Source organism: Neopelma chrysocephalum, unplaced genomic scaffold (assembly GCF_003984885.1).
Source record: "Neopelma chrysocephalum unplaced genomic scaffold, ASM398488v2 Primary Assembly neopelma1_98, whole genome shotgun sequence".
Taxonomy (NCBI): Eukaryota; Metazoa; Chordata; class Aves; order Passeriformes; family Pipridae; genus Neopelma; species Neopelma chrysocephalum.
This window is the reverse complement of record NW_020897761.1, coordinates 4143666-4171247: the sequence shown is the minus strand read 5'-3', so window position 1 is coordinate 4171247 and position 27582 is coordinate 4143666. Positions and strand designations below refer to the sequence as shown.

The window sequence follows — 27582 nt, the reverse complement described above, 5'->3', positions numbered from 1 at the left end:
ACCAGCAGAAGACTGTTCACCTAGCAGACAGCACTGGGTAAGAGCAGATACTGTCTACCTGCCTGCTTCTAGAACTGCAGTTGCATCTCTCCCAGATTTCAAAAGGTTTTAAACAAATGCAGTGTTCTGCCCACCCCTGAGCACTGAAAAAAGGGATGGGTGCTACCAACATACACGTTCCTCATGAGGGACTGTTTCCCCTCCATGCAGCTAATGGGTAACAACACACAGCTTGGGTACACATGGACATAATTATGGCACTTAGCAATTATCTCACACTTTCAAATTCTGTACTACTAATCTATACAACCCAGCCAATGCTAAGTGCATGTCATCTGACACTGAAGGCACAAGCTGCCAGAACCACTGGAAGATGACCTACAATGCTTTCTGCTCGTCTCTAGAAGGTATTTCTCTGTCTTCCAAGTATAGAGAAACTGGAACGAGTAGTTCAGCTGGTATTTTTGCTCTCTCACACATTGAGACCCTAGTTCTTCCAGAAGCAGAAAGCCAAACCAGACAGTGTAACTCCAAATGCCTGGCAGAAGTTCTCCAGGCGACAGTCACCCAGCACATGTTTATTGGTCCTCTGCCATACATAATTTATTGCTTTCTCAGAATAAGGTTCCAAAAGGAGAAAAGTGTGTTCCAAATCCGTAACGAACCACCCCTTGTTGCCAGCTCAGGGTTCTCCTTAACAAAACTATCACTCAGAAAGGATGGGAGTGACAGACTTGCAGTCAGGATTCGTGAGTGCATGTGCACAGCTACGAAGCTGACCCAAAATATTTTCTCCTGTGTTCACCACCTGTGTTTAGAAATCTCAGCCTAAACCACAGGTCAGACCTCCCTGCTGCTTTTGTTCCATTCTACCACAGTTTAGAAGCAGGCAAGTGCAAGGGTCAAGCCATTCCCAGTGTGCTGCTAACCAGAAGGAATGGCATTTTATAGAAGAGAAAACACCTCTGTGGAAACATTTAGGTGGCAGAAGCTTTACAAGACCCACAGCATCTCCAGGTCAAATGAAATCCAACCTGTAGGCACCAAGCACTCAGTAGGTTGCCAGCCCCCACGCACCACCACTGCTCTTCCAACCAAGCAACAGAACCTACTTGGTTAGTGGTAGAGCTCAAGGCCTGTCCATTCCTGAGGAGGAACAGCGCAGGAGAACTGTGCTTCAGGTAACGTCTCCTGCCTTTACCTGGCCTTGCCAGTCAGATGTATTGACAAGAATAATGTTTTCTGGCAGCTGGTCGTCGGAAACCAGGATGTGATTTAGTTGGTCATACACTGTTTTCCTGGGGATCTGGAAATAAAGACATGGAGAAGAGAACAGTAGAAGATGTCACCTGTAACCATCAAGCCACCAGCTCTAGCTCTTGCAATTCATGAGAGGTGGCTGTGCATGGCTGGCCAGTCATTCCATCAGCAAAGGCACACTAGGAGCACATGGGCTGCTGGGACTGACACTCAGCAGCTTCTTCAATGTTAGCCACCTTGGACTGGTTGGCCATTACTTCTTCTGCCATGCACTTTTGCTTACATCACTTTATACCAACTAATAGTAGCCCAACATTTTAGGATTCATAAAAGCCAGGAACAGTCTCCTCCAAAGAGGGAAATAAATGAATCCTGCAGCTAATAAAAGCATGGCACATATGCTGTGTGCAAGTCAGTCCCCTACTGCAATCCCTAGCAATCTGCCTTAGTTCAAAGGAGTAATTCCTCAACACATTCCTATTCATTTCTCATTCTAACAATCTGTTCCAGTGTTTTCAGTTTATGGCTGGCTGACAAAACAAGCTGGCAAATCCCAGCAGATTGGATGGAAGATGCAATTTTAGCCAAGACATAAATTCCCTCCTTCCTGAAGCTACAGGGCCCAGTTCCTTTCCAGCAGGGACAGAACTCGGACCAGAAGGAAAAGGACCATGGGAGACAGTTGGAAAAGAGGAAAAACTATGGGTGGCTGGAGAGACAGCAATGTTTTTCACACCTGTAAGTGGTGCCGGGTGTCTGGAGAGCGCTCATTGTCCAGGCTGTTGGCTCTCTCGTTCTGTGGCCTCACTGGCTGCCTCTCCTTCAGAGATGTGCTTCTTCCCCGACGTCCCGTCTGCTTCCCTTCAGACCTGCTAGAGAGACGTGCTTACATTCCAGAGCTGGCTCATATCTGAGTGGGACCCACCTCCCAAATCCCAGAGCTCCCAGTCTGGCAATCTCAATAATGTGAGTGAAGGCACTGGGGAATTGTGCACGTAGATCTGAGTTAGCTTGAGACCTGTTAATTCTGCTTCTGATAGTGCAGAGTGCACAGTTCAGCTACAAAGCACATTCCCAGAAGTCCCAGGAAGACTTCCACAGCCCATGCTTAGATCCACACCACTGCTCTGCTATTGCTACGCCAGCATAATAGGATCCAGCCATACAAACTGCAGTCACATACTCCCAAGGCACAGAAATACCTCCAAAAGAACATCTATTTACTTGCAAACCAGAGAAACTATACAGTTGGATTGCTGAGGCCCACATTCACTACCCTATCTGGGAAGGTTTAAAGGTTAGACTTGACAACCAACCACCTTTGAGGCCAAAATCAGCATCAGATATTGACTTAGCAACAGTATCTTTAAGCAAGCAGCTCCAGAGTTTTATAAAACTTCCTTGGTCATGGAGCAGGTACAGCACAGGAGACCAAAGCAGCCTCAGGGCAGTGCTGCCCTTCATTTACCAAGTGCTCAAGACCCATCATTCAAATGCCCAAACACAAGGAGGGTGTCCTTGCAGTCAGTGGCATCATGACCAAACCCTAGCACGCTGTCCCTGACTTCCTGAGCAGCCCTGCAGCAGGCACAATGCTGTCCCCCCCCCCTCTACCTGGTGGATGGGATGATGAGGGACTCTGTCTTAGTGATCTTCCCGCTGGGTGGGAGCTTCTCGACAAACACATCTGGTGTGGGGAGTTCAGCCTCCTGGACCTCAGCTTGCTGGTTAGACTCCTGCAAAAAACACAGGGAACAAGGTTACCAGGAACAAATCCTCCCCTCTTCTCACCTGGAGAGCTTTGCTCTGGCTGGGGCACATTGAGCCTGCCTCCTCCACACATGCTACTCACTGACAAAAGGGAGAAGCCAATACTGGCTATCTGGGGTTACCAGTTCCCAACTCTGCCTCAGAAGGGAGCTTGAGGTAGAAAAGGTAGGATGCTATTTGGAACAGGCACTCTCCCAGCTGAAAGCCAGGGACATGACTCCTCATGCAATGCAGATTAATTCAGCTTACCCAAATGAACTAGCAGAAAGAGAAAGACATAGGATAAACATTACACACTTCGTATCCCCAGCAGAGCAACTTGAGCTTTGGGATTTTTACCCCAGGACCAGCTTGATTTCTGCCAATTCAGCTCGAAGTAATACTTCTGTCCAATAGAATGGAACAGGCCTGAGAACCCTTTTCAGGATGGTACACATGCTCAGTGGCATACTTTGGGCCAGCCTTCCTCAAACCAAGAGAAAGGCTGTTTGAACAGAAGGCCATGTGGAGCATTTCAGTTGCAAAAAGCTGAAAGACAAGAACCTCCAACAACTAAGGGCAGGAGGAGAGCGCAGCATTATCTTCACTGCAGCTGATGTTACCCATGGAAGTTGTGTTGCATGTGCAACTACATGGACAGACAGAAACATGGCAGAGAATGCAGCTCCCAGCTGACACCCAAACTGACAGGAGGAACATCAAGAAATGCATTTTCAACTTACATAAGGGACAGTGTCAGAAATACTGTCTCCTGTATGTTTGGTTCCAAGACTCTTTGTCTTTTCAGGCACTTCTACCTGCTTGAGAGGAGAAAAATCATCAGGAGGTTTAGCACGAGCACAGTTTCCAGCCACACTCTCTGGATCAGGCTACTCAAAAGATAGACTTCTCCGTTTAAACGTGGCACAGCTCTGCAGGATGAACAGGAGAGCTTCCTGGCCACACCAGGACCAAACATATTAGTGTGAGATGTGGCTGAGCTCGTGCACAATACACAGTAGAGGCAAGGAAGTGCCCTGGAATGGGACTCACCCTTTATGCAGCCAATATGCCCATCCATGAGGGGATGGAAAAAGGGCTGAGCTGCCTCTCAGTGTTCGCTCTCAGCCACCACGAAAAATATGCCAAAAACAGTAAGGTAAAAGCCTTCTCCAAACAGTGCCAAAAAGTCCCTAAAACTCCCAGGCAACATCTCTCACCCTGGCAGTCATTTCACCTGAGAATCTGAAACTAATCATACCATTAGCGAGTGTTTAATACATAATCTGAAGATGTATCCTTAAGTTAATACAGGATTTGCGTTAAAAAAGAAAACAAAACAAAAAACCCAAACCAAACAAAAAACCGCCCCAACCCCCCAAAGAAAACCAACAACCAAACGTGTTTTCTTAGCAGAAAATTCATATCTCTGCATCCAAGTCTTTGGAGGAGGTCAGAGAGGGTGCTTTAATTTACACATGCAAATAGAGCTAGTGCAGGTCTGCTATATTACCTGCAGATAGGTAACTCTTGAAACATGACTTACAGGACTTGATGGCTCTCTCTGGCTCCTGATGCTATGGATGCTACCAATTTCTGTCTGAGAGCTGGAGTGTGACAGTCCTTCAAAATAAGGTCTGAATAAACAAAGCAAAATGACTTCCTTATTATCAAAAACACCACAGAAGTCCACCACATTCACAGCAAAGCACCATGACTGTTCCCAGAGGGTCTTACTGCTCCCCAGTGGTTCCAGTAAAATATATAGGCTACTTTTGAAAGGAGAGGAAGGTCTCCAGGACAGTAAGAGAAGCCAAAAAGTCCAGAGATCCCTGTCTAGCTCTGACACTGTCTGACCGTCACACAGGAGACTATTTTTATAAAGCTCTTACTAGGAATGCCTGCACACTCTCACACTACACAGCAAACAGCAGCTTTTGCTTCCATAAGATCCAGGGTGGGCATGTGGTCCAGCATATTCCCACAGCAGAACAGAATGCACATTGACCCCACACAAGCATTTATGTCCTTACTACCCCAAGCACCAGGTGCAAAGTTTCACAATGACCATCTTGTTTCACGTAGCAAATGCTGACTGAACTACACAACATTCCAGACAGGGTCTAGCTCCTGACTGAAATACAGCAACTAGAATTACTGTCTCCCCTCTCACCCCCCCGATACTCTGTTCCTGTGGGTAAGTGACTCTTGGTGCTAATATGCATTTTATTTCCAGCTTGCATCTGGATTTGGCTCTCAGCCCTAGGCTCCAATTACACATTTGCTCAATAAGATAAGGTAGCACACACACAATCAGATTGTGCTTCCACATAAGAGGCAGCTCATCACACCAGGCTACAAGACTCAATTACAATTTAAGGAACTGATTTTTTTTTGTTGCAGGAAAAATCTGCCTACAAGCCATCAGCATTTATCACATCCTCTTCAAGATATGAACTCAAGAACTGGATGCAGCAAACCACAAAGTGTCTCTCCAGGACCAGACACAGTAAAGTTCCAATTCCAGCATTAATCCAGTAATCACATATCCCAGAACAGTTAGCTCCTTGGCTCCAGGGAACAGGATATGAACTCTCGGTGTGTACAGTAAAACATTTTTTGCTTGTTTCAAACTGCTGCTTACCACAACACATCTACTTTCAAATCCCTTCAAGGTAGGGCCTACCAACTGGTGATATCTTGGGTCAAGCTCCAAACCTTTGTAAGCCACCAACCTCATCACTTATCACTGCTGCTCCAATCTATTCTCGACATCATCTGGCTCACTGATAGGGAACAAGTCACTCCAGACTCAGAATTTATTCTCAGCCCAACTAGGTTATTCTACATTAATATTAGTACACCTGATGATTAGCCAGCATTTAGCAGGTGCTGTACTGACCAACTGCAGTGGTCAGCACCCCAATGCTTTGTTTCAGAGCCATCACAACAGTGAAGGCCTGAGCACGCAACCACACACCAGTCAGAAGCATGAGTGCAGCTCAAACAGTTTCATGTCTTCAGTCTTTATTGGGCAGAGATGTGACACAGGGCAGGGATGTGTTACAGAACCCTGTTAGCTCAGGGTTCTGTATCTGCTCAAGACCCTGAGCCAGCGATCCCCAGCTCAGCTCCACAGTGCTGTGACTGACCCACACATCAGTGCCCACGAAAGCCCTTTCAGAACAGGCTCGAGTGTATCTACGTGTGCTGCAGTCAGTGCCCTTGGGCCCTGAGGAATTCATTTGTTTTCTGCAGTTCTGTTTCCTTAATCCTTGCAAAGACTGTCCACACAGGGTATTACCGGCCTTTCCAGAAAGACAGTCTGCCTTGCCCATCCCTGCCACTACTTCTGCAGCTTCCAACAACACCATCTTCTACCTTAGCACACATTTCCTATCTATTTCTACCACTTCCTCAAAACTCTGCCTGCCTGTCAGCAATTCCTACCCCTGTGCTCAGGTGGCAGGGCAGTATAACATCTGCAAAGGGAACAAGGAAGGACTGAGGAGAAGTTAGACCCCACAAACACTACCCCAAGCTCACAAGCAGTCGTTCCCATTCTAACAACACACACTAGGGCTCCAATGAGGGGGAAAACCAGAATGGAGGTGTGGGCACAAAACCAACATCTGATCTGTGCTGACACTGTGCATGGTCTCTCTCTGGCCCAGCATAAGCTGCCTCACACTTACTTTAACTTTGGCTTTGGAGTGCTCAAGACACTGTCATCATCCTCCATTTCTGGCCCGCTGTCACTGGGGTTCTCTATATCCAGCGTGTCATACAGAAGGTCCAAATCCTCCTCCACCTCTGGAACGTGCTCTGCTGGGTCCTGCTCTGAATCCAGAACCTACACACAGGACAGAAACAGGAATCACTGAACCTGTCAGCAGACAGATTGATCCCACATCACCTGTACTCTTCCCAGGACTGTAGTACATGGTCCTGGGAGTAAGATTCTATTCCTGGTACTTGGATACTATATCTGACAGGAACATTAAGAGTATGAGAAATGCATGTTTTGGATCAAGCTTGTCAGTGTCTGGTTAAGCAGGAGTTTCATATTGGACTAGGCATCCATGAGCAAGCCATTTAACTATAGGTTATGTCCATTATTCAACTCTATTCTATAAACAATGCTTTAAAAAGGCCACAAGGAATCCCAGTTTTCTTAGAACCACTACAAAATTCCAGTATTCCCAACAGCGTAACCTGTCTTGGGTTTTACTGAAAAAGCTGACCTGACAACTTCTCATTTGATACCCAAAAATGTCCACAGGAGGCGCCTGAAACCTGGACCAGGATCTACTGCCACCCACACACAAGGCAGAACAGACACCTCACACTACACTTTCCTGGTTGCTCCGCACATCCTCCAGAGTAAGCAGGGAGCTGTGCTTAGTCCAGAGTTTGCTTTTTGAGTGGCAGCAGCAGCTCAGCTGTCTGAGCCCTCAGCTATGGGTGCTGACTCTGCTGAGCTAACTTGGGAAGAACAGCAAAGCTAACAGGACTGTTTGAAAGCATAAGGAAGCACGAGGAGTTACTCACTCTTTCCCACAAGCCACAAAATCAACACACGGTCAAACAGCCAACAGAGTTGTTAACTGTTTTTATATTAGACACTTAATGTTACACAGGGGTTCTGGATCTGTTTCATCATTTTCAGCTATGACCAAACAGCTGACTCCTGTGGATCTGTGCTCCCTGTCCAAGTTTTACATGTCTCGCCTGGCTGTTCTAGTGAGATGATCAAATAGGCTGGGATTTAACTTCACAAGCAATATACACCATAGACTATTTGCCTTTGAAAGGGTCAAAGATAATTTCAAAGCAGTCTGCAAAACTAATGGGTACACAGATGGCTGCCAAAATCTGCTTTTGATAAAACTTGATCTAGAAAATGTTTGCTGACATTTAGAAGCTGGCCCTCAAGCCTCCATGCAAGGCCAGGGTGTAAGGAAAGGTCACATCCACTGCAGACTTAAAAACAAAATGAAGGAAACTATGGGGAAATTGGGAGAGTGTTTCTGAAGACTAAAGCAAGATGTTCCAAGCAGAGGGCAATACAGAAGACAGGAAGGCTTACAGAATTAATTACTTACCTCATCAGACACTTTAAACCTCTTCAGCAATGCCACAACCTTCTGTTTGAAGTTTTGTTGCTGTAAGTTAAAGACACTTTTACATAAGTAAAGCATTAAGTGAGCTGTTTTCTCTCAGTCTGCAAGAAGCCCAGACACATCTCACCCTGGTGCTCTAGCTGCTGCTTCAAATCAAACAACCCCTGGCACCACAGACCACATCTCTGCTCTTCTTACACTGAAATCAGCTTTTCCACACCTATGATAATTTCATTCCTGCATTACTACAACCTAGGTTCCACTCCACCAAGCAATATAAGTCTTCTGGCCCTGACAGATGGCACACTGCTCTTGGTTGGACACACAGTGAATAACAAATAACTTTATCTGCCAGATCACCTCCTATATCTGTTCGGTAGATTTTTGGCAAACATTTGACTGTCAGCTTTTCTGATTCTTAACAAGGGTGAGCCAACACAGGCATCCATCCACTGACCAAAGAACAACTATGTTTTTTACCACCAAAGCATGGGGTTGGTTTTTTTGCAGGAGCTTGCAGTTCATCCTGGCAGGTTCATTTATTTGAGTAGCAGCACTGGAGAAAAGCTGTGGGGCTTGTCCTTAGCTCTTGTCCCTATCACAAAAATGCTTCCCAAGTCATAGCTCCAGATCCTAGACACAGCAAGTACCAAGTCTAGAACAACACAAGCCAAACCACCGCACTTCTTTCGTATTTGCTTGCCCCTAAGAGCCCCCTCTTTTGCAGGATTAAACAGCTGAGATTTGCCACGAGCTGCTCAGCCCTTCTCTGCCTGTCACTGACCAACCCAATATGCACAGTGTGAATAAAAGGAAGACAAGAAGGGCCTAGGTTTGAGTGCTGGTACAGAGCTTTTGAAGTGGCATCCCTGTGTCAGAAGGAACGGGAGAAGAAAGTGGCTGGTACCAGGACACTCTTAGGTGAAGAAAGTTGTTCACTTGTTGGCTCTCCTGTATCTCACGTGAGCTCTTCTTGCAAGTCCAACTGCTTGCTCCCACTCTGGCCTCAGACAGTTCATACAAACCCATGTCTTCAAAACTAGCCCTCTACCTCTGAACTCACATCCTGTGAGCTGCAGCCACCTCCTAGATAGCTGAAGTTTAGGTGGAATAAATGCCCCAGACTCTTCAAAGACTGCCCTATTTCTGTCTCTAATGCACCTGTGAGGCCAAGATGCTCTCATGATAGTGAAGGTTTTCCTCTGGCTCAGGATATCAAGCAAAATCATCCATCACACAGACCACCTTGGACCAGCTGGGAAGTCTGTGGAGGGAGGACACAAAATACAGTAGCTAAGGTGACATGGCAAGAGCTGTTTGCTGGCCTGAATGGTTTGACAGCGAGGAGATTTGGTTTGGAGCTGCGTTGATGTTAACTTCAGTAGCAGCATCAATCCCAGGTTTGCACCAGTTGCACACACTGGAGATTCAGTATCAGTTCACAGATCAGGGCCAGAAAGACTTTCCTATTATGAGTTGGTTCCTTAATAATCAAGTGGTGGATTTTGTCCTGGCTGGTCACTGACACTTCAAAACAATACTAAAGACACCAAGGATATGAACTAGCACACTCCTGGTCTCATAGAAAGGATCTTTACAGTGTCAGATTCAGGTCAAAACAGGGTTTATTTCAAACCTTATAAAAACATGAATTTCAGAAATAGCCTTAGAGGTGGTAGAATGATCTCCAAACTTACTACTAAGACCAAAACCAAAACTAATCCATCCCAGTGATTCCGAGTTATTGTCATCATTGACATGCATAAACACTTGTGCAAGCAGAAAGCTGCATCATGGACTGGTCAAGCACAAGTCCCTGCTCCATACAAGTGCAGCATTGCAGGCACACTTATGCTTGTGTGAGCGGGTGGATAGCTGCCATGCATCCTTCCAAAGCTTCTGTATATATATAATATCCAGCTATTTGTTTTGCCTCAGCACCACATGCAACACCTCATGTTCATCTGTCAAACTCCAGGCCTTGACTAAGCTGCTTCATTTTGAAACCCTCCTGCTGGCCTCTCCCGTGCAGAGCCCAAATAGAAGAGCTTTCCTTCAGTTACAGCTACTTTCAGGACTTACATGAGCATGCATCCTGCACTGGCTTCTTCAATGGGAGTGGAAGTCCATACACTTGCATGATTTTTAGAGCTCCTTAACTTTGCAGCCGAAGGACACTGAAGACAGCACATGCACACAGCCTTGGATGGTCCCATTCCCTGAACTGGCTGCTTTTCCTTGCTCTTTGCATGCTGTGACAGTGCCCCCAAGCTCTCTGCAGGGCAGCATTGTCTAGTACTGCTGCTCCCACAAGCCACATGCACTGCACATCCTGGCCAAACCCCGTCAGTGTTAGTATAACTAATTTCCACCGACCCTGGTTATGGACGTCGTTCTTACTATCGATCTCCGCTGCTTCTTGGGCTTCCCCAGCTCGTACTCATCATCATCCAAATCCTGAACAGAAAGAGGATTCCTGTGTTACCTTATGATTCTGTGACACATGAGCATTTAAGCACTAAAAATGTTCCTTCTATGAAGATGAGCCTGCCGCCCTGTCTTCCAGGCATTCAGCATTTGCCTTAATTGCAATTATGATGGCAGAGGGAAAAGGCAGTGAACCAGGTCTGCAGACACAGGAATAACAGCTTGGAGAAGCAAAACAGCCCTAGTTTTACATTCAAGGAACAAAGACAGTCATAACCCCACATTTTGGTGGGTTCCTCTCTCAGTAACCTCCAAGAGGTGGAAGGCAGGTGATGCCAGAGTCTGAAGGCAAATAAGACCCAAACTCAAAACCAGTGAGTTCTTTGTAAGGACCTATTTTGCAAAAGGTATTAAAGACTAAAGACTGCCTCAGACCCCACTGTCCCTTTAATTACAGCTGGGGATCCAGTTGGGCTCTTTGAATCCAATCACTACTATAGAACCAACAGAGTCATGCCTTGCCCATTAAGCAGAGAAACACAAGGATACTAATGTTTTTTAAGGGAGATCAAGTCCAAACACGTGAACAGATAAATTACAGCACGATAGAAGAAATGGGTGGTTGTGCAGGCTTTCTCCACTGCAGCTAAACACTTGGTAACAGTCTCACACTGGCATGGCTTAGCTACAGAAATAGACTTCTAGTTTCAAGCATGAGCTGAGAGTGTACCTGCTCTACTGAGCTCACACAGAGAAACCATGCCCTAAACAGTACCTGGCCCTGTACGGCATCATCACTGGCCTCCTGCTCAGAAGAGAAGCTCTCGTACTCTTCCTCGGAATAGTTGTCTGAAAGGGAAGGAAAGAGGGGAGAGATCCTGTGAAACTCCTTTAAGGTGAGGACATGGTCTCATTTCAGGAGCAGAAAAGGCCGAGTCACAAATCGAGAAAGGAGGCGCACAAGGAGAAGATAAACTAGCAGGCATCTATCTGTGCTAGAACCAGTGAGATGGGAACTGCCTGGAGGTAAGGAACAAGGAGAAACACTTTCAGTAAGAAGGAATGACCAGCACACAGATAAGGCTCCTAGACACACCACCTCCATTAACCCTGGAAAGGACCACCTGGTAGACAGCAGCAAGTAAAGAGGTTTCTCCACAGGGGAAATTACTTTTTCCCCCCTAACATGAGCATAACCGGCTTAAAGGAGCAAGTAAAACATGACAGGAGAGTCTAAATCCTTTACTGAAATGACACTTCAGGTGAGCTGCCTGGACTCAGGCAACAACACACAAGCACCCGTGTGAACTACCTTCAACAGTTCACTCCTGCAGCAGTGAGCAGAAGCTGGTGCCATGTAAAAAGATGATCACAATTAGAAACCCAGTGTCTTCCCTATACAGTGCACAACACCAGGGATTTACACTCATTAAACCAGGCCATCTACACTCATTAAACCAGGCCATCATCCATAGCAAAACATGTTGCAGGTTTGCAGGTCTCATCTAAAGTTAATGACATTTATCGTAGAATACTCAAAAGAAAAAGAAGATGGAAGAGGAGCTTAAATGTGAATCTCCTGAATACAACACTTATCCAGGTGAGAAGCTACAGGTTCTCAACACGCCCACCAGTAATGCTGGTAGAGCAGTGGTGAGAACACAGATAACCCTTGCTGGATGGCTCAGGCCTGGGTCTGGTATGCAGGAGAAGCTTTGACAACTCAATCCCCTACTCCTGTCACACTCCCCGCTTACACAGCAACTCGTCTGCAAAGTGGGTTTTCTTTGCATTAATCAGTTATAGACACAGCAACTTGTGGAAACCAGCTCTCATTTGTCCCAGGAAGCATCTAAACCCAGGTGGGGTTTAACTGCAGATAGTTCTGGAAGACACTGGTCCTCAGAGCATGTGGTTGTAACTCTTACCTGTAGACTTGATTTTCTGGCTGGCCTGCATGGTGCTGTCTTCATGGTCGATTGGCTGACTGGACAAGGAGAAGATCCAGATTTCTGCTACCTTCACTGCAGCCTCTTTGATGTTGCTGAAAAGGCTCAGAACCTGGCCACCTTCTGTTGGGTGCTGCATGACCTGGGACAGAAATTAAGCTGTACAAATCTGCATTTAAATGTATTTACACTTGCATCATTTGCATACTACAAGAGTTATTTATGTTAACACAGTTACTCCACTTTTCCAAGAACAGAAGCACGCCAAGACCCTGCAACTGCAGGAGCCACTTGCAGGCAATACACAGTGTTAGTTGAGATTATATCTGACTGCTAATGAAAGTGATGGAAGGAAAGAAAAAACATTCTGAGCTTAACAGGTGATTAGCTCATCCCTGAAGCACAGTACTTGACTACCTCATTACTATGTATAGGCTACCACAGCACAGTACTGATTTGAATTATCAAGTCACCCACCTTATGAACACCTAATTAAGGAACATAATTTTGTCTTAAAGCCCTGCAGAAGAGCCAGTAAAGGCAAAAATTCTTGGTGAGATACAGACGTAAAGTGCTTCCTAAAGCAAAAATCCCTGCTCCAAAGAGCCAGTCCATGAATCTCAGAGGAACTGGCTACCCCAGTATAATGAAGCAGTAGGTCATGAAAAACAAGACAGTGGTGGAGGCAGAGGGACATCTCAGTGCAGGTTCCTCCTTCCTTTGCCACTCACAGGGCTCTCCCCAGAATGTAAGTCCTCTGTTCTTCTCTTGCCCTGCCAGAGTCAGCAAGCACATCCCCACTCTTGCACCTCAGCTTTCCAACATACACCAGGCTGCTTTGTCAGCTCCTCACATGGCTCTAAACAGACCTGAGCTGATGAGGAACACATGCCCTTGCCCTGAAACGCTGCTCAGACCCTCAACTCCAATTCGCTGCTTTGTTTCAACAGATACAAGAACTTCTTTTTTTTCTTTTTTTTTAAGGAATGAGTCAGTGCAGTTCAGGGGTCATTATCCTATAAACTGCAAAGGGAAGGGGGGGAGCTTGTAAAATTTGTTTTCCTTAAGACTTCAATTTCATAAATATTCCAGATGAGCTGGAGAGCAACTATTTCCTAACATGGTGCACCTTTGAACATTTTTGACCTTCTGATCTCAGTCAGCTGACATTACAAACAGACATAAGAGAAACCACATGCAGCAGCAGCAGCAAATGCCCAACACTTAGAAGCTCCCTGATGGTTCTAATTAATGGGCCCACATGTTTTCTGCCTTACAGCAGTATTTAATTTCTAGTTCTTCAACAAATCAAACACAGTACAGGAAAAATGTTAGCTGCAACACCACAAACTTGGCCAATTCAAATGAGGAGTTCACATTTACTGTAAGACTAAGGGAAGCTGAACTCACAGAAGAGAAGTAGTCTTTATAATGAATTATTTAATATAGTAATAACTCACCAAAACAAAACACCAGCTTATTTTGGATAAAAATGATTTGTTGACAAAATGCAGTGTGATGAAAAATATTGGGATTAAGCTGGACTTGCTACTGCTAAGACCACCCCTAAATACTCAGAAACAGAAACAGCAGACATTAAGCAGGGCATGAAAAAATGAAGCATGGAGCTACACCATTCAGAAAGCCTTAGTGAATAATTTATCCCTACTTGATTCCAGAATTAACTTTATCATTTACTTCTCATGAATAGAACTCCACCTACATTACCAACAGCCATGAAATAAGAATGGCAAAAGGTGTTTTAAGCAAAATGGGAGAAATTACTTAACGCTGAGCTGTCATACTGTTGCACTGAGAAGCACGGCAAACTTTGCTTTAACTTTACCATTTCTCAGGGTTCAAAGGCTTGTCCAAGTGACCCTATCTGTCTTGTTCCACACTTTTCATCTGGACCCCTAATTCTAAAAAGAGCCACAAAACAATAACAAAACCCTCACAAGGTCATAAGGTAGCCTTGTGAAAGCTTTAGCTCTCAAGATACGATGCAGAAAACACTCTATTATTACTCAGTAGTAAAACCTGTTTAAAATATTGCTCTGTGAATATTGATTACAGCTATTAAGACAGCTATATGAAATTCTGCCAGGTACTTCTCAATGAGGAAAACGATAAAAATGAGTTTGAAGAGAAGGGAAAACGTCCTCTTGTGTAAACAGAGACGACGTCAAGTGCAGCTCACCTCAGCCATGTTGATAGACCCCACAGCCAGAGTCTTGTAGCCTAAAATAGTTCGGTTCTTGTACCGCTTCCGCCGCTGCAGCATGATCTGAAGCTTGTTGCCTTCTCTCTTCAAGAAGTGAGGGTACTGCAGTGGGAAACACAACGGAAAAGTTCATTACTTTTCTTGACAGTATCTCCCGAGCTACCTGTTCCACAAGTAACTTCCATTCCCAGGGATTAATTCCAGGGCTTTTAGAAGCACCTACGTCAAACTCACACTCAGTGGACAATCCTTCATTATCCCCCAGAAGACTTCAGCTCTGCCTGAACAGCTCAGCCAAGCACATCAAAAACACAGTCCAGGGCACAGAGGAACTGTTCAGTTTGGGAAGGGCTGAGCCCAAGCCTGGTTCCAGGGAGATGAGTAGCCTTCAGGAGACACTTTCCCCAACAGCTAAATGGAGGTTGCCCAGAACTGGAGCCCCAGAGGTGCCTCCTGGAGCACAGGTTGCCCTGCAAACAGTGGACAAACAGGACATTCCCAAGCGAAGGCCGCTTCCATCGCAGGCAAGACCTACTTTTTCTTTTTCCTTGGAACATTTTGAAAATAACTTCCTGCCCATCAAAACACTTGACAAATACAAATACCAAATGCCACCAGAAACCCCCTGAGATAATAATTTGCAGTCCAGAGCAAGCCTGACTGCTCCGCAGGGAGCTGGGAGCAGTGGCCACACAAACAAGAAGAATACTAATTAGCTGAATGCTCTGTAAGGGCAGGATCTACTACTCATTGCCCAAGGAAGCAACCCTGCAGAGGAGAGGAACAGCACTCCCCATAATTAAAAGACAACCTCAAAACACAGAGCCTGTGACTTTACAGATGTGCAACATCCCTAAACAAGGATGGAAGAAAGTTAGAGAGAAGCGGTAAGAGGGGCTCAAAAAAGAGGCAAGGCGTAAGGTTTGAAGAGCTGACAGTGCCATATGAAGATAGTGGCTGCAGCAAGACACAAAACCTTCTTGTTCTGTGACACCCACATGCTTTTACTTTGTGGCCCATCCCATCACCACTCTCAAATATATCCCAGGCACTAAATTCAGACTGTATCTGAATTAAGCTGCAGCTGTTAGCTAGGAGTAGCTTCCAGCTGTTGTTCAACTAAGTAACAATAAAAGTTGTCATAAAAATCCTGCTATGCTAGAATGCTTCCCAAGCCTTACTGCATCCAAGACAATCAATCCTTCATGCAATCAGTCAGAGATCAGCAGCACATCTCTGCTTTAAGCTCACTCACCTCTTCTAAGCCTCAGTGTCACGGACATCACTCTCTCCTATTCTGGCTCAATTCCCAGCCCCGTCAGGGGAAACAGAGTTAAAGGCAATGCTCTGCATCCTCCTGCAGCATTGCTCTGAGACCCAGAAAAAACTCCAACCATATTCCCAATTAATTCCAAAAAGATCTGCAGACTTGCTCCTTGCTGACACAGGACTGGCAAAGGAAGACCTGGCTCATCTTACAGCTCTGCTCCCAACCATGGGAAATCTGCAGCCGCAGGACCCAGGTGTGCGTATTCCTGGCATGTGGCTTGGTTATTCCTGCTCACAAAAGAGGGAATGCAGTTAACCCAGCCTGAGCTGCATCAGGACAGAACCAGAAGCATGAACCATCTGTGTATCTGCTTGGGCAGTTGCAGGGTTATCCTCTGTCTGCAATGAAATCTTACCTGCTTCAGGTCTGCACAGGTCTGAGTAACAACCAGACTCACATCATCACTTCAACCTCTCTCCTTACCAGACCAAACTCCTGAAGTCAAGATCTAACCAACAGTCCCAGAACACAGATAAACGAGATTCCACATATTAAAGCTTCTGAGTGTCTGTCTGGCTCTGCTGTGTTCAGGATCTTCCCTCACTTGCAGCAAGCCAGCCTCTACTTACCTAACTTTCCTGCTCAGGAGGTAGCACCAGGGCAGCAGTGCACTTGCAGGAAAAGAGGAACTAATGAAATGCAGTGGCTCCAATTCGCAGCTATTTCTGTGACTCTAGAGCCAGCAGTAACTATAAGCACACTGCTCCTGCCTCCACAAATGGTGCCTCCTTTGGTAACTCCAAATCAGAAGTTCCCCTGATTCATTCCTACTACTGCCTTCTGTCAGACTGGCACTCCATGTCACCCCCATGGCTGCCATCCTCCAGTGCCTACTCATAAAGCAAGCAACAAAAGGCAAAAAGAGAGCCATCCTGTTTTGCTCCAGTTCCTGCCACAGTTCCTGTTATGGACATTCCTGTCTATAACTTGAAGAGGACAGTCTTCATGTTCCTCTTCCTTCATGGTTATGCTGGGCTCCAAAACCAGGATGCACAACAAGGAAGTTCCCCCCTAATACTGTGAACCAGCACCCAGCTTCAGGCCCTCAATGCTGAGAGGCAATTAGACAAGTTTGTGTTGTTGCACGTGAGAACATGCTGAGGATCTTCATCTCAGACCCACAACACATCCCTGCTCACTGCAAGCACAGACGTCCCACCCTACCTGCAGCGAGAAGGTCAGTGCAAGCTCTGTCTCCACATGTCCACTCGGGGGCAATACAATCTCGTGAGACCGCAGGATGCGCTTGGAGCCCTGTACGGAAACAAAGTCCATCGGGTGAATTCCCCAGGAGCCAGCCCTTATATCCCACTTCAGTCCTATTTACTGCAAACCAGGAAACGTTGTCAGGGACTACCACAGAGAAGTGAACGGATGGGTCTGCCCTTGCACTTCTGTGAAATATTAATGAGATGAAAGGGAGATATTTGACTAATAAAGATTTGGGCATATTTACTGTCCCTAACTGCAACAATGCAGCTTTTGTTCTGCCAAACCCCAGCATTGAAAAGCTGTGAGTCAACCCCCACCCCTCCATTTGAAGTCTCATATTTTCACTTCAGCCAATAGGTACAAGGCTCATCTCCTGGGTCTGGATGCTGCAGCATTATGTTTAAATCCCCAGTGTTAGCCACGACAGACTGAGCTTTTCTGTTTGTGCACACACCCCTCCCTGGGGAAAGTGGAGACTTCAACCTGTTTAAACAACTGCAAGTAGCTGGGGACATAAAAGAAAAAAAATCCACTAAGCATCTCAGTGGAGTCTGGAGACCTAATGTATCATGGGGCAACTCCAAATCAGCCCTGTGTGTGGGCTGCCATATATTAACAGAGTTATTGGGCTATTTACTGTGTGAGCGTTTCATCTCAGGCAATGTTTGAGAGAAAACTAGCAGGAAAACATGACAGACTGCTGCCTAGCAAACCCTTCTGCATTGTTCAAAAACAGTGGCAAGTTTCAGAGGTCTCTGGCTCAATGTTCTGCTGAGGCTGCAGATCTGGCTTTGTCCAGACAGGCTGATCTCCCAGAAGCACAGAACTGTAGCTCTCAAAAAAGCAGCATCTGGGAAATCGGAGACAGACTGGGGGGGCAAACACCTCCAAGCTACATCCAAAGGGAAATGTGGTCTGCTCATATCAGCCTCAAATAGCATCATGAGATGAGACAGCAGCGGAGATTCGTTTACATCCCTTCTTCCCCAAACGCATCGTTCAGGCAGCCAGAGCAAATGCTGTCATCTGCAGTGGTGCCTCAGCTCCTGCACAGCACCAGCTCCTCTGTGGAAAAGCTGAGGTGCCTGAGCTCCAGCAGATCAGAAGACAGACAGCAGAGCAGAGGGAGGGACCGAAGGGCTGTCCCCAGGCCAAGCAGCACATGTGAAAGTGAAGCACAGCGAGCCTGGCCACTGGCAACAGTGGCAGCTGCTCCATCTGTGCAAAGCTCCTAATAGCAGCAATCTTGCTTTACTGGTTACGCAACCTGAAATCTAATGAAAGACCAAATATAGTTGCTTTTAAAAGACCGCAGCAGATAAACAGAGCAACGGCTTGGGAAATACAGTTGACAACTCTTTGAACATCACTGTTCAGAGGCTGCAAGGAGACACGGGAAATGCAGGTAAGATGCTCTCATTAGGTCTGAATTCAGTCATCCTCTCTGGAAGGGCTCCGGTGTCTGACACCTCTCGTGCAATTCCCCACACAAAGGCAGTGAGTCATTTGACAGAGATCATATAGTTGATGATCCAGTATCACCAGGTTCAAACAATAGCCATGTCAGAAACCTGAGTGCTGGCAAATGAAGCATCCCTGAAAGAGCTTGTCAGCATCATAACCTGCAAGCTATAAAGGGACTTTTAATAGCAGGGCTTCAAACCTGCCTATGTCTGACAGATGCACTGCTACTGACATCACATCCCAAAGAAATAAGGGTGTGGTCCCCCACAAGGGACATGCAAGGTGAGGCACTCTCTGGACAATGGTCATTCCAGCCACTGACACCTCTAGGTCAAATGGAAAGGGCAAAATAAGGATATCCTGGTGATGTGAGCTGCAGCCTAGGACTCGGCAGATGCACATCCTGAACAGGGCAAGTCCTTCTGCTTTCCAGTTCCTCAGGCATCTGCCCTGGTGTGGAGGAGAGGACTGCTCAGGTTCCAGCATCTGAATTACTGCAGCCAGGGAGGTCACAACACATATCCCAAAAGCCCCATGTGTTAAAACTCCCATTGGACTTGCAGGTCTGGGGCAAGCTTTCACCCACAGAAAGTGCAAGCAGTCAGCAGTAACCTGGACAGGAAAAGAAGGTTTTGCTCTAGTAAAAGATACTGAATTCTCCAACCGACATCTGGCACGCTCTGGGTGTAGATAATTCACTGACAAGACTCAGGTTCTTAGAGTAATGCATTCACCATCTAGGAGCACAACATATGGAAAGCTTTCAGCCTTGACAAGCAGTATCTGTCAGCCTGGAAACCCACAGCGGTGCTTCTTCCAAGGTTCCTGCAAATCTAGGTGTGTGAAGCAATTCCCTGCCTTTCTTCTCACTGCATGGGTGCATGAACCTCCTCCAACACAGAGGGGCACATTTTTACCCCAGCTGGATAACTCATGGAGATGAGAGATACCAATTAAATCCTCAGCTGCGTGTTTTTGTCCCACAGATTTCACCTTCCAAGCTAGATTTTGTGTGCTTTGACACAACCAGATCTCTGCAGGGGTTTGCCTAGTTCTTTATTTGAAAAGCAGCAGCTTTTCCAGCATGGTTAACGGTATTTTTCTACTTATAGGACTGCCAGGCTTTTACTCGTTAAGCACTTTAGCATTTGCAGTGATGGCAGCACGTGAGCCGAGCTGATGCTGTGACGCACGGTGGAACTGAGTCCCCTTCCTTCCCAGCCTGCCTCCAGGCAGTGTGACCTACATGAAGGCACCTAATTAAATGGCACAAACATATGCTGTAAAGTGGGTTATTTACCTAGGATGACAGCCGTATTTCAGGCAAACAAATTAACATGTACAGGCAGCCTACAAATCCACTGACAAGGACCTGGCTACGGACTCAACAGCAGAGCTTCCCACCAGCAAAGGAAGGCCCACACTCCAGACCCCCCAAACCAGGACTAAGTTACCACAATGTTCATCCCCAAAGTGAGCATGTTAAATAGGGAACCAGGTTTGGATTTAATGCCAGCTCGGGAAGAAGAGGCGAAGCATATGAACTGTAAAGAGCATTTTTACATCTCATGCTGAGCCATCAGTGAACAATATTCTTCGCTTACAACAGCGAAACGTGGTAGGGGGAAGGGTCAGAAGAGACTGCACACATCCAGAATGCCCTGACAGACTTGGGAAGAAGTCTGTGGCCACAATGGACCTTACGTGGAGGTGAAGCTCAGTTTGGGCATTTTTAGTCAAACAACACAATTCTTAGAACTGAGCAGCAATTACCTGCATTTTGACAGCAATGACCCCAGAAATAAGCTCCTTATCCAACTCCTTTAAGACTACCAGTTTCTTTAATGTCAAGCTGCACAACCTGCAAACAGGAAGAGAAAAGAAAGTTACAATCATGCTTGAAAAAGGAAAAGCTCTGAACAGCTTTTACATACAGCATTATCCCGGTTTGAGGGTGAACAGACTCTGGATACAAGCCGCGTGCTTATACAGACATAAAGACAGAAGAAATATATGAGGCTTCCCTGGCTTCTCAGACTGAATTTCTCCAGCTTTTCATAAATACATCTCTGATACAGACCCATGGCCATATGAGAGCACCACATAGCACTGACTTCCACAGATCACAGCCTGGGAACTCTTGTCCCCGGTCAGACCAAAAGCTTCAGGGTCAGAGGAATTAAATTCCAGCAATATAAAAGCACTGGGTCAGTCTAATTTTAAACTCATCTACAAAGCTCTCCTAGATTGTTGGCTTTTTCAGTTTCAGTTGGCTCCTGGCTCCCAAGAATCTTTCTCCCACCTCCTGTCAACCCAGGAATTCTCCTTCTCATCCCCAAACAGAAGTGCAGGCGGCTCAGACATCTCTAACTGGAAAGAGGGAAAAAAAGAAGAAAGAAAGAAGAAGAGGACTCAAGTGGTGCCCTCTGGCCCTGGTGTTCACATGGCATGCATATGCAAGTAAATCACATTCTTTACCCAGGCAATGCTACATTGTTCTCATTAAAGCTGTTTGCACTTCCAGTGCAGGGAGCTTGAGAGTGGATGAAGTTCAGGATTTGGTGCAGTCGAGTTAAGGCTCTGAGGTAAAGGGATCACTGTATTGGCACTGCCACAATTTCACACAAGTTACCACCAGCTGGGGGAATTCAGAAGGCATACCCATAAACAGACTTCAGGGAAAGATAAACCTGAAGCAAAGGCAGCTCAGTTTGAGGAGAGCAGAGGCCAGAGAAAGTTGCTGGGTGGGCTTTAGTGACTAGACATCATCTGTCACACTGGCCAGGAGCCAGCATGTCTGGTCTTTGTGTGGCTGGTTCCTACTCCATGGCATGGGCATCTTTGGCCTCTGACATGCAAATATTAGCAGGCTTCAGCATGGTTCCTCTGAAATCCACTGCCAAGCTCTTTCTCCCACATCAAGTGTAACATGAGGGGTGTTCATTAAAGGCTGAAGTCCAGCAGTAGATGGGAAAGGAAGAGGACCTTATGCTGGACTTTGGTGCATGACCAAGAAGCACTAGCACAAGTGCTACTGACTGAAGCCTGCACTTGAACTACAGGACTCCACACTGGTGCCAGGATACCAACAAGTCAGTACTGCCAAGGGTGACTTGAACCTCCACCACCTTCTCACCACAGTGGGAAGCTGAAACATTGCTTTGCTGCAATGCCTGAAGGTTGACATGATCAGCCTGGGCACAAAACTGCAGAGGAGATGCAGCTAAAGGCTCTTCCCATCAGGAGTTGTGGCAGATGTTGAAGCAAGTGCCGCTTGTCTCATCCAGAAACACTCTCGGCTTTGCCTGAACTCTGGAACATGGTTAGCAACAGGGCAGAGCCAGCCTGAGCTCTTATGGGCTGCAGTCAAACACCTCTCCAAGCACATCCTTGCCAGCCTCTTCTCCACCCCAGCCCATGCCATCTGCTATCCCTGCTCATTTGCAAAGTACTGGTTCTTGCTATCAGCCCCCTAAAACCAAGAGAAAGACAGATCTACAAGCTCTCTCCTTTGCAGAATTTTGCATCAGAAGACAGTAAAGCCAGAGATGATGCAGAAATTACAAGAGAGGTGGGAAAACTGGGCCTGCCGAGGCCCAGTCACACCCCCAGCAGCTGTGTGCAGTGTCACTGAGACAAACGTGCTGGAGATGGCGTTGGGTGCTGGAGGAGGGCCGGCAGAAGAGGGCAGGACAACTGCAGCTGGGCTGGGCTGGCAGGGGGGAACCGAGTGCCCTTTCCGCACGGCCGGAGCCTCCCCTGAGCAAAGCAGGAGAGACCAGCATGTTCAACTGCAAACCCAAGTGTCCCTGGGCACTGGAAATCTGTGAAAGATGATACTACATCCTTCAACCTGGAGTGCAGGAGAGGGTGTTCTTCATCCTGAACAAACGGCAAGCACAGGCACACGTGGCTGCTGCCATGGACCAGCCAGGCCAGGATCTGGAGGAAGGAGGCTGTGAAGCCGTTTGTTTTCTTTGTAATGCTGTAGCTGGAGGACAATTGTGCACAGCTTGCCAAAACCCACAGAGCTTAGGCCAGTCAGGTGCTGAGAGCAGAGGTAGGACAACACACTGGCATTGTCTCAGCTGGCAGACAAGGAACAAAGGCCTTTTCTCTCCAGCCCTGAGCCTAGAATGGAAAAGGTACGGGAAGAAACAATGATGTTCTCAGCACACACAGCAGAGCACAAGGAGGGCGTTCTGTTCTCCTCTGGGCATTCCTTCAATTCATCATTTATGAGCTTTGATCAAGCCCTGTGGAGCACTTGCTGCTTGGGAAAAAAAATTGATCAGAAAAACAAAAGCAGTCAAAAAAGACATGGGACACATCTGCTTTCTTTATCCCCCATGGCTGGGCTGCTGGTACTAAAAGGCACTTCACACAAAAAAACAATGAAATGTTTATCCTCTCCATCAGCGGGGGTGTGTGGGGAATGGATAAAAATCAGAGTTTAAATCCCACCAAATCACTTTTACCCTCAACATACTTATTGTTTCAGGTCAGCTTACAAATGAAAGCAACCTTCAGAATATGTGGCAGAAAGGGGCCATATCTTGCTCAAATCATCACGAAAAGGCATGTACCAAGTGCGTTAACTGCATCCAGAGCCAGTGTGGTGTCCCTGCCACCAGTACAAGGATCCTGAACTACTCACACACACAGGCACAGCAAGGATTTGTATCATAACTGCCTCTGATAATGGTGGCACCTCCTTACACACACTTATCTTTTGCCTTGGTTTTGCTGTAAGTCCATCAAGTCTTAGGGATCAGGAAAGGGACCAATCTCACAACCACTTCTATCAACAAGCCTGTTGAGGTTAGAGGCTGGTAAGAAAAACATGACAGATGCAAGTGGATGTGCAAAGATCCACCTGGCTACATTCAGAATAAGGCTACATTCAGAAGTTTTTAATACATATAGACATGATCTCTGTGAACACAGAAAATAACCTATCATACACACACAAGGGAACTGAGGAAGCCTCAAGCCTGGATCTGAAAGAGCCTGTAGTATTTTGAAAGCCTGGGACTGCAATACAGGAGGTGCAGAGAAACTTTCTTTGCATGTTTGTTTCAGCAGTGACCTACAGTTGCATGGGGGTGGTTAGCTAGCAAAAGCACAAAGTTAGCTGAAGCAGTGTTAAATAAGGGCAGTGGAAATCTGAGAGCCAATATTTCCATCCTTATTTGAAGGTTCATAGTAGATTTCCCTGTTAGGAGCACAGCTGGGTCCCACACAGCAGCAGGCACTGCCTGCTGAGGAGCTGTGTCCCCTGTGGTCACTCACGTGCCCCTCATGGCAAGCAGGCACAAGTTACTTGCCTGACCCCATTCTCAGGTTAACAAATCATGCTTAATGCATTCTACAATAGAACTCCATCTTTTTACATCACTGCTGCAAGAACACAGTTTTAAAGAGGAAACCTGGACCTGACCCAACAATTTCAACTGGCCTTGCTAATGCAAGTCGTGCCGAGTAGCTTCATCATGAGCTCTTTGCTTAAGGAGGCAGCTATCTGCAAAAACATCACATTTGGTAACCGAGATTCAGCAAACGTGTCCAGAACAACAAATAAAGTGTCGCATTCTTTACTCACTGGATGTTTTGCTTTTGCATCCCTCTGTGTAGGAAAATCAGGAAAATAAACCCCCTCCAAGACAGAGTCTGCCTTGCTGAATTAAATGCCTGTTTCTCCACAGGGAGCACAGTAATTGCAGCAAGACCTCGCTCGCGCAGAGACAGTCGAATCAACAGGAAGGAAAAAGTAAAAATTAAAGACCTGCATTTTAATTAAACCCTGTAGAAGTAGAGAATAATAACGGGATGCATCTATAGCTATAGGGGACTCCAAGTGCAAGATGGGAGCTGGGGCAGGAAGACTGTAATACACAGAAATCTTTTGTCCAAGTTAAAAGCTGTGAAGATATTGTCCCCAGAGAAAGTGTTTCATGCCAAGAGCGCTCTCCTCTGAGGTCTGAAAACCTCAATCAGCCGGTGGCTATAAGGAAGAATTGGTTTCCGTTTGGCCACTGGACAGTTTCACCTCATCCAAGTTATTTTCAGCATTTCGGGACTAGCCTCGTGCTTTCAACATCAACTTTGAGTGTTTTGCTCTCAGCTGACACTTTACACCCAAGTCAGTCACCAAAAAAAAATCGCGAGCCACTCGAAGGAGAAGTGGAGGGAGACACCCGCCTACACATGCACTTGCCCAGACAAACAGAGTCATTCTGCACATAACTATGGGGGCGCCTGTGCAGGAGAGGTCGGAGTGAAGAGCCCTGCACAGCATTTTTCGAAGACAGCTGCTTCAGCAAGGTATGAATGTATGCAGTGCACGAACAGCCAACTGCACAAGCAGTTTCTTGTGCCTGCTCCACACGTGCCCAGGAAGAGAAGAACAACACATGGATGAACCTGGTGCTGCACTTACATGCTAAAGGCAGGGTTTTGTTCTGGCTTAGGAGTTAGCTTTGGGATAAAGCAGGGGAGAAGTGCCGTCCTCTGATGCCAGAGTGGGGCCTCTGGGCAAGGTCAGCAGTGGTAGGAGCTGCAGAAAGATGCTTCCTCACTTTCCAAAGCCTAATGTGCTAATTTCATCAAAGTGATCTAATCTTGGTCCCATTCTCAGGGAAGCTCCAAGGCAAGATGAAATTAAGAGAGGAGGCAGAGGTCAAGCAACCCAATTTATGTCATGCCAGAAACATAACCTGAGCAACCTGCAAAGAAACCTAATAGTCCTTCATTCACACTTCCCACCAAGCTAACCTTTAGTCAGCTGTTCTAGCTACAGATCCATTCAAGTAAGGTTTAAGCAGCCAGGAAACAATTGCAGAGCCAGTATTTCCATTGTTCTTTTTCTCAAGGTTCTTGAAATCCTCTTCCCAGCATTAATACAGAGAAGCTCTTAAGATTCTAGAGACTAAGATCCATAGAAATGCTGTAGCAAGCAGGTCTTGTTCAGACAGGTAAGAGGATGGCAGCTTATTTTATGCAACAGGCTCTACCCTGGACCTCAGAAGGACACACATGTACAGCCAGACACTATCCTTTTATAGGTGAAATACTGTCCTGCTCACTTCAAATATATTACAAATATGCATGATGTAAACTGAGCACACAAAAGGGGCGGGTGTGTTAAAGTTTTGCAGATCAGCGTAATTTTTACAAGATCCTAGAACTCTGCGTGGACACATTTGCTACTTGAATTTAATATGATCGAGTAGTAAAGCGCATCCGAGCTTACATACTCCAATCCAGCATATCATTTGGAAAATGCCGAGAGATGTCGACCTTCATTAGGGCAAGACATTGCTGGCTGGCTCCAGGGGACTCACCAAGGGCACAAAGAGATCAGGATTCCTGCAAGCCAAACAATCCAGCTCACAAAACAGAGTTTACATATACTATTGGCATTTCTCATTTCTTAGTGCTTCAGTAGTCTGGGAAGGAAAGAGCACTACTGAGACACAGCCATGCTGGTAAAACCCACAGTGGTTAAAGCTGCATCTCCACAGTTTCACATACTCTTCAGGCAGCCAAGCAAAATTTCTTGTGAGCTGGCAGCTGTGTCACACCATGTTCTGACAAACTGACCGAGATGTGATGTATTCCAAGTCACACTACCAGGAAATCAGCATGTCTGTCACCAGCTGCTCACCTCCAGGTACATGCTCTGAACTGTGCTACCGAGAAACAGCAGCTTTCTCTCCCTTTAAGAAGTCGTCTCAGTGAGAGCAGAAGCAGCTCTCAGCACATCTGTTGGCCTCAGTCAGATCTCAGTTCCTACACACACACCATACATTTGGCTTCTCACTCTTCATTTTTATGGTTTCAAATCCCTTTACAGGGTCACTTAGAGAAGGAAAAAAACCCAACCAGTCACAAAGCAGGGACTAGGTTTGTTTCTCAGACATGCAATGGAGTGTAAAGGAGTTAGGCAAACTCACCTATGTATTCGCACTGTGCTGCCTGCAAAACCAAGCATAGGCCTAAGTGTAGTTGAATACACCTCTCCTGGCTTGCTTCCTCCAAACCCTGCATCCTGAACAACAGGACTGCATGGCAACCTGATACCAAAGTGAGCACCTATGGTACTGGTGAACTAAGTTTGATCAATATTGTTAAAGCTTTGAGGCAGTAGGAAGGTGCTTTATTAGCTTTAAAGATTAAAGTCAGAAAATAATGAAAAGCTGATTCATAGTTAAGGCTCCTTTGACAGACATCAGGATTACACCTTCTATATTACAGAAGATACAAACACACCTGATATTTGTTGTACTGATTTAGTAATAGCTGCAGTAGCCAGAGGCCACCACCAAGGAATGAGATGGAGACAGACCAGGCATAACCACATCCATCTGACCAAAAGCCGGTGGTAGCCATGGGTCTAACAAGCTTGCAGAGATATCCATGGACTGCAGTAGAGCCCAGAAACCCTTAAAGCGCTGAAATGCCAGTCTCCCATTTTAACAGCTAATGAACGCAGTCAAAACACCTCCTCGGGGAGGGAAAGCCTTTAGGATGTGGGCTGGTCAACCATTTCTGTAGCTAGGGCTGCAATTCTCAGCTAGCCAGCAACAAGGAAAAGGCACAACCCACTAAACTTATGTGAGCCAGCCAGGGTGGAGGGCAGCTCCCACCACATGCCTCACACATTGGTGCAAAAGCATATACACAAATGAGCAAATGAATCACACCCCAAACCAAAAGGAGACTGAGAGGAAGAATGCAAAAAACCTTCACAGCTGGAACAAATCCAACAGCCCTCCACTCTCTAGCTCACCCCTCCCTTATGCAACCTGCCTTCTCACTGGCCTCCTGCTCCAGACAGCCGTG

General features: G+C 46.3%; 1 protein-coding gene across 5 annotated transcripts in view; it reads right to left on the bottom strand.

The window, feature by feature from the left end:
• PACS2 (phosphofurin acidic cluster sorting protein 2) overlaps positions 1-27582 on the bottom strand; it is a 73925-nt gene that overhangs the window by 25787 nt on the left and 20556 nt on the right. The window contains exons 2-14 of one of the 5 annotated variants that reach the window (XM_027694618.1): positions 20512-20599; positions 17227-17316; positions 14709-14834; positions 12488-12650; positions 11335-11408; positions 10509-10589; positions 8115-8174; positions 6705-6862; positions 4556-4646; positions 3753-3830; positions 2875-2996; positions 1997-2129; positions 1202-1306 (exon numbers count right to left, since the gene is read on the bottom strand). In XM_027694618.1, coding sequence (XP_027550419.1) covers positions 1202-1306; positions 1997-2129; positions 2875-2996; positions 3753-3830; positions 4556-4646; positions 6705-6862; positions 8115-8174; positions 10509-10589; positions 11335-11408; positions 12488-12650; positions 14709-14834; positions 17227-17316; positions 20512-20599 — 1369 coding nt within the window. Of the gene's footprint in view, positions 1-1201; positions 1307-1996; positions 2133-2874; positions 2997-3752; positions 3831-4555; positions 4647-6704; positions 6863-8114; positions 8175-10508; positions 10590-11334; positions 11409-12487; positions 12651-14708; positions 14835-17226; positions 17317-20511; positions 20600-27582 lie in introns of all 5 variants that reach the window. The other 4 variants (XM_027694619.1, XM_027694620.1, XM_027694621.1 and 1 more) reach the window with 4 other exon arrangements.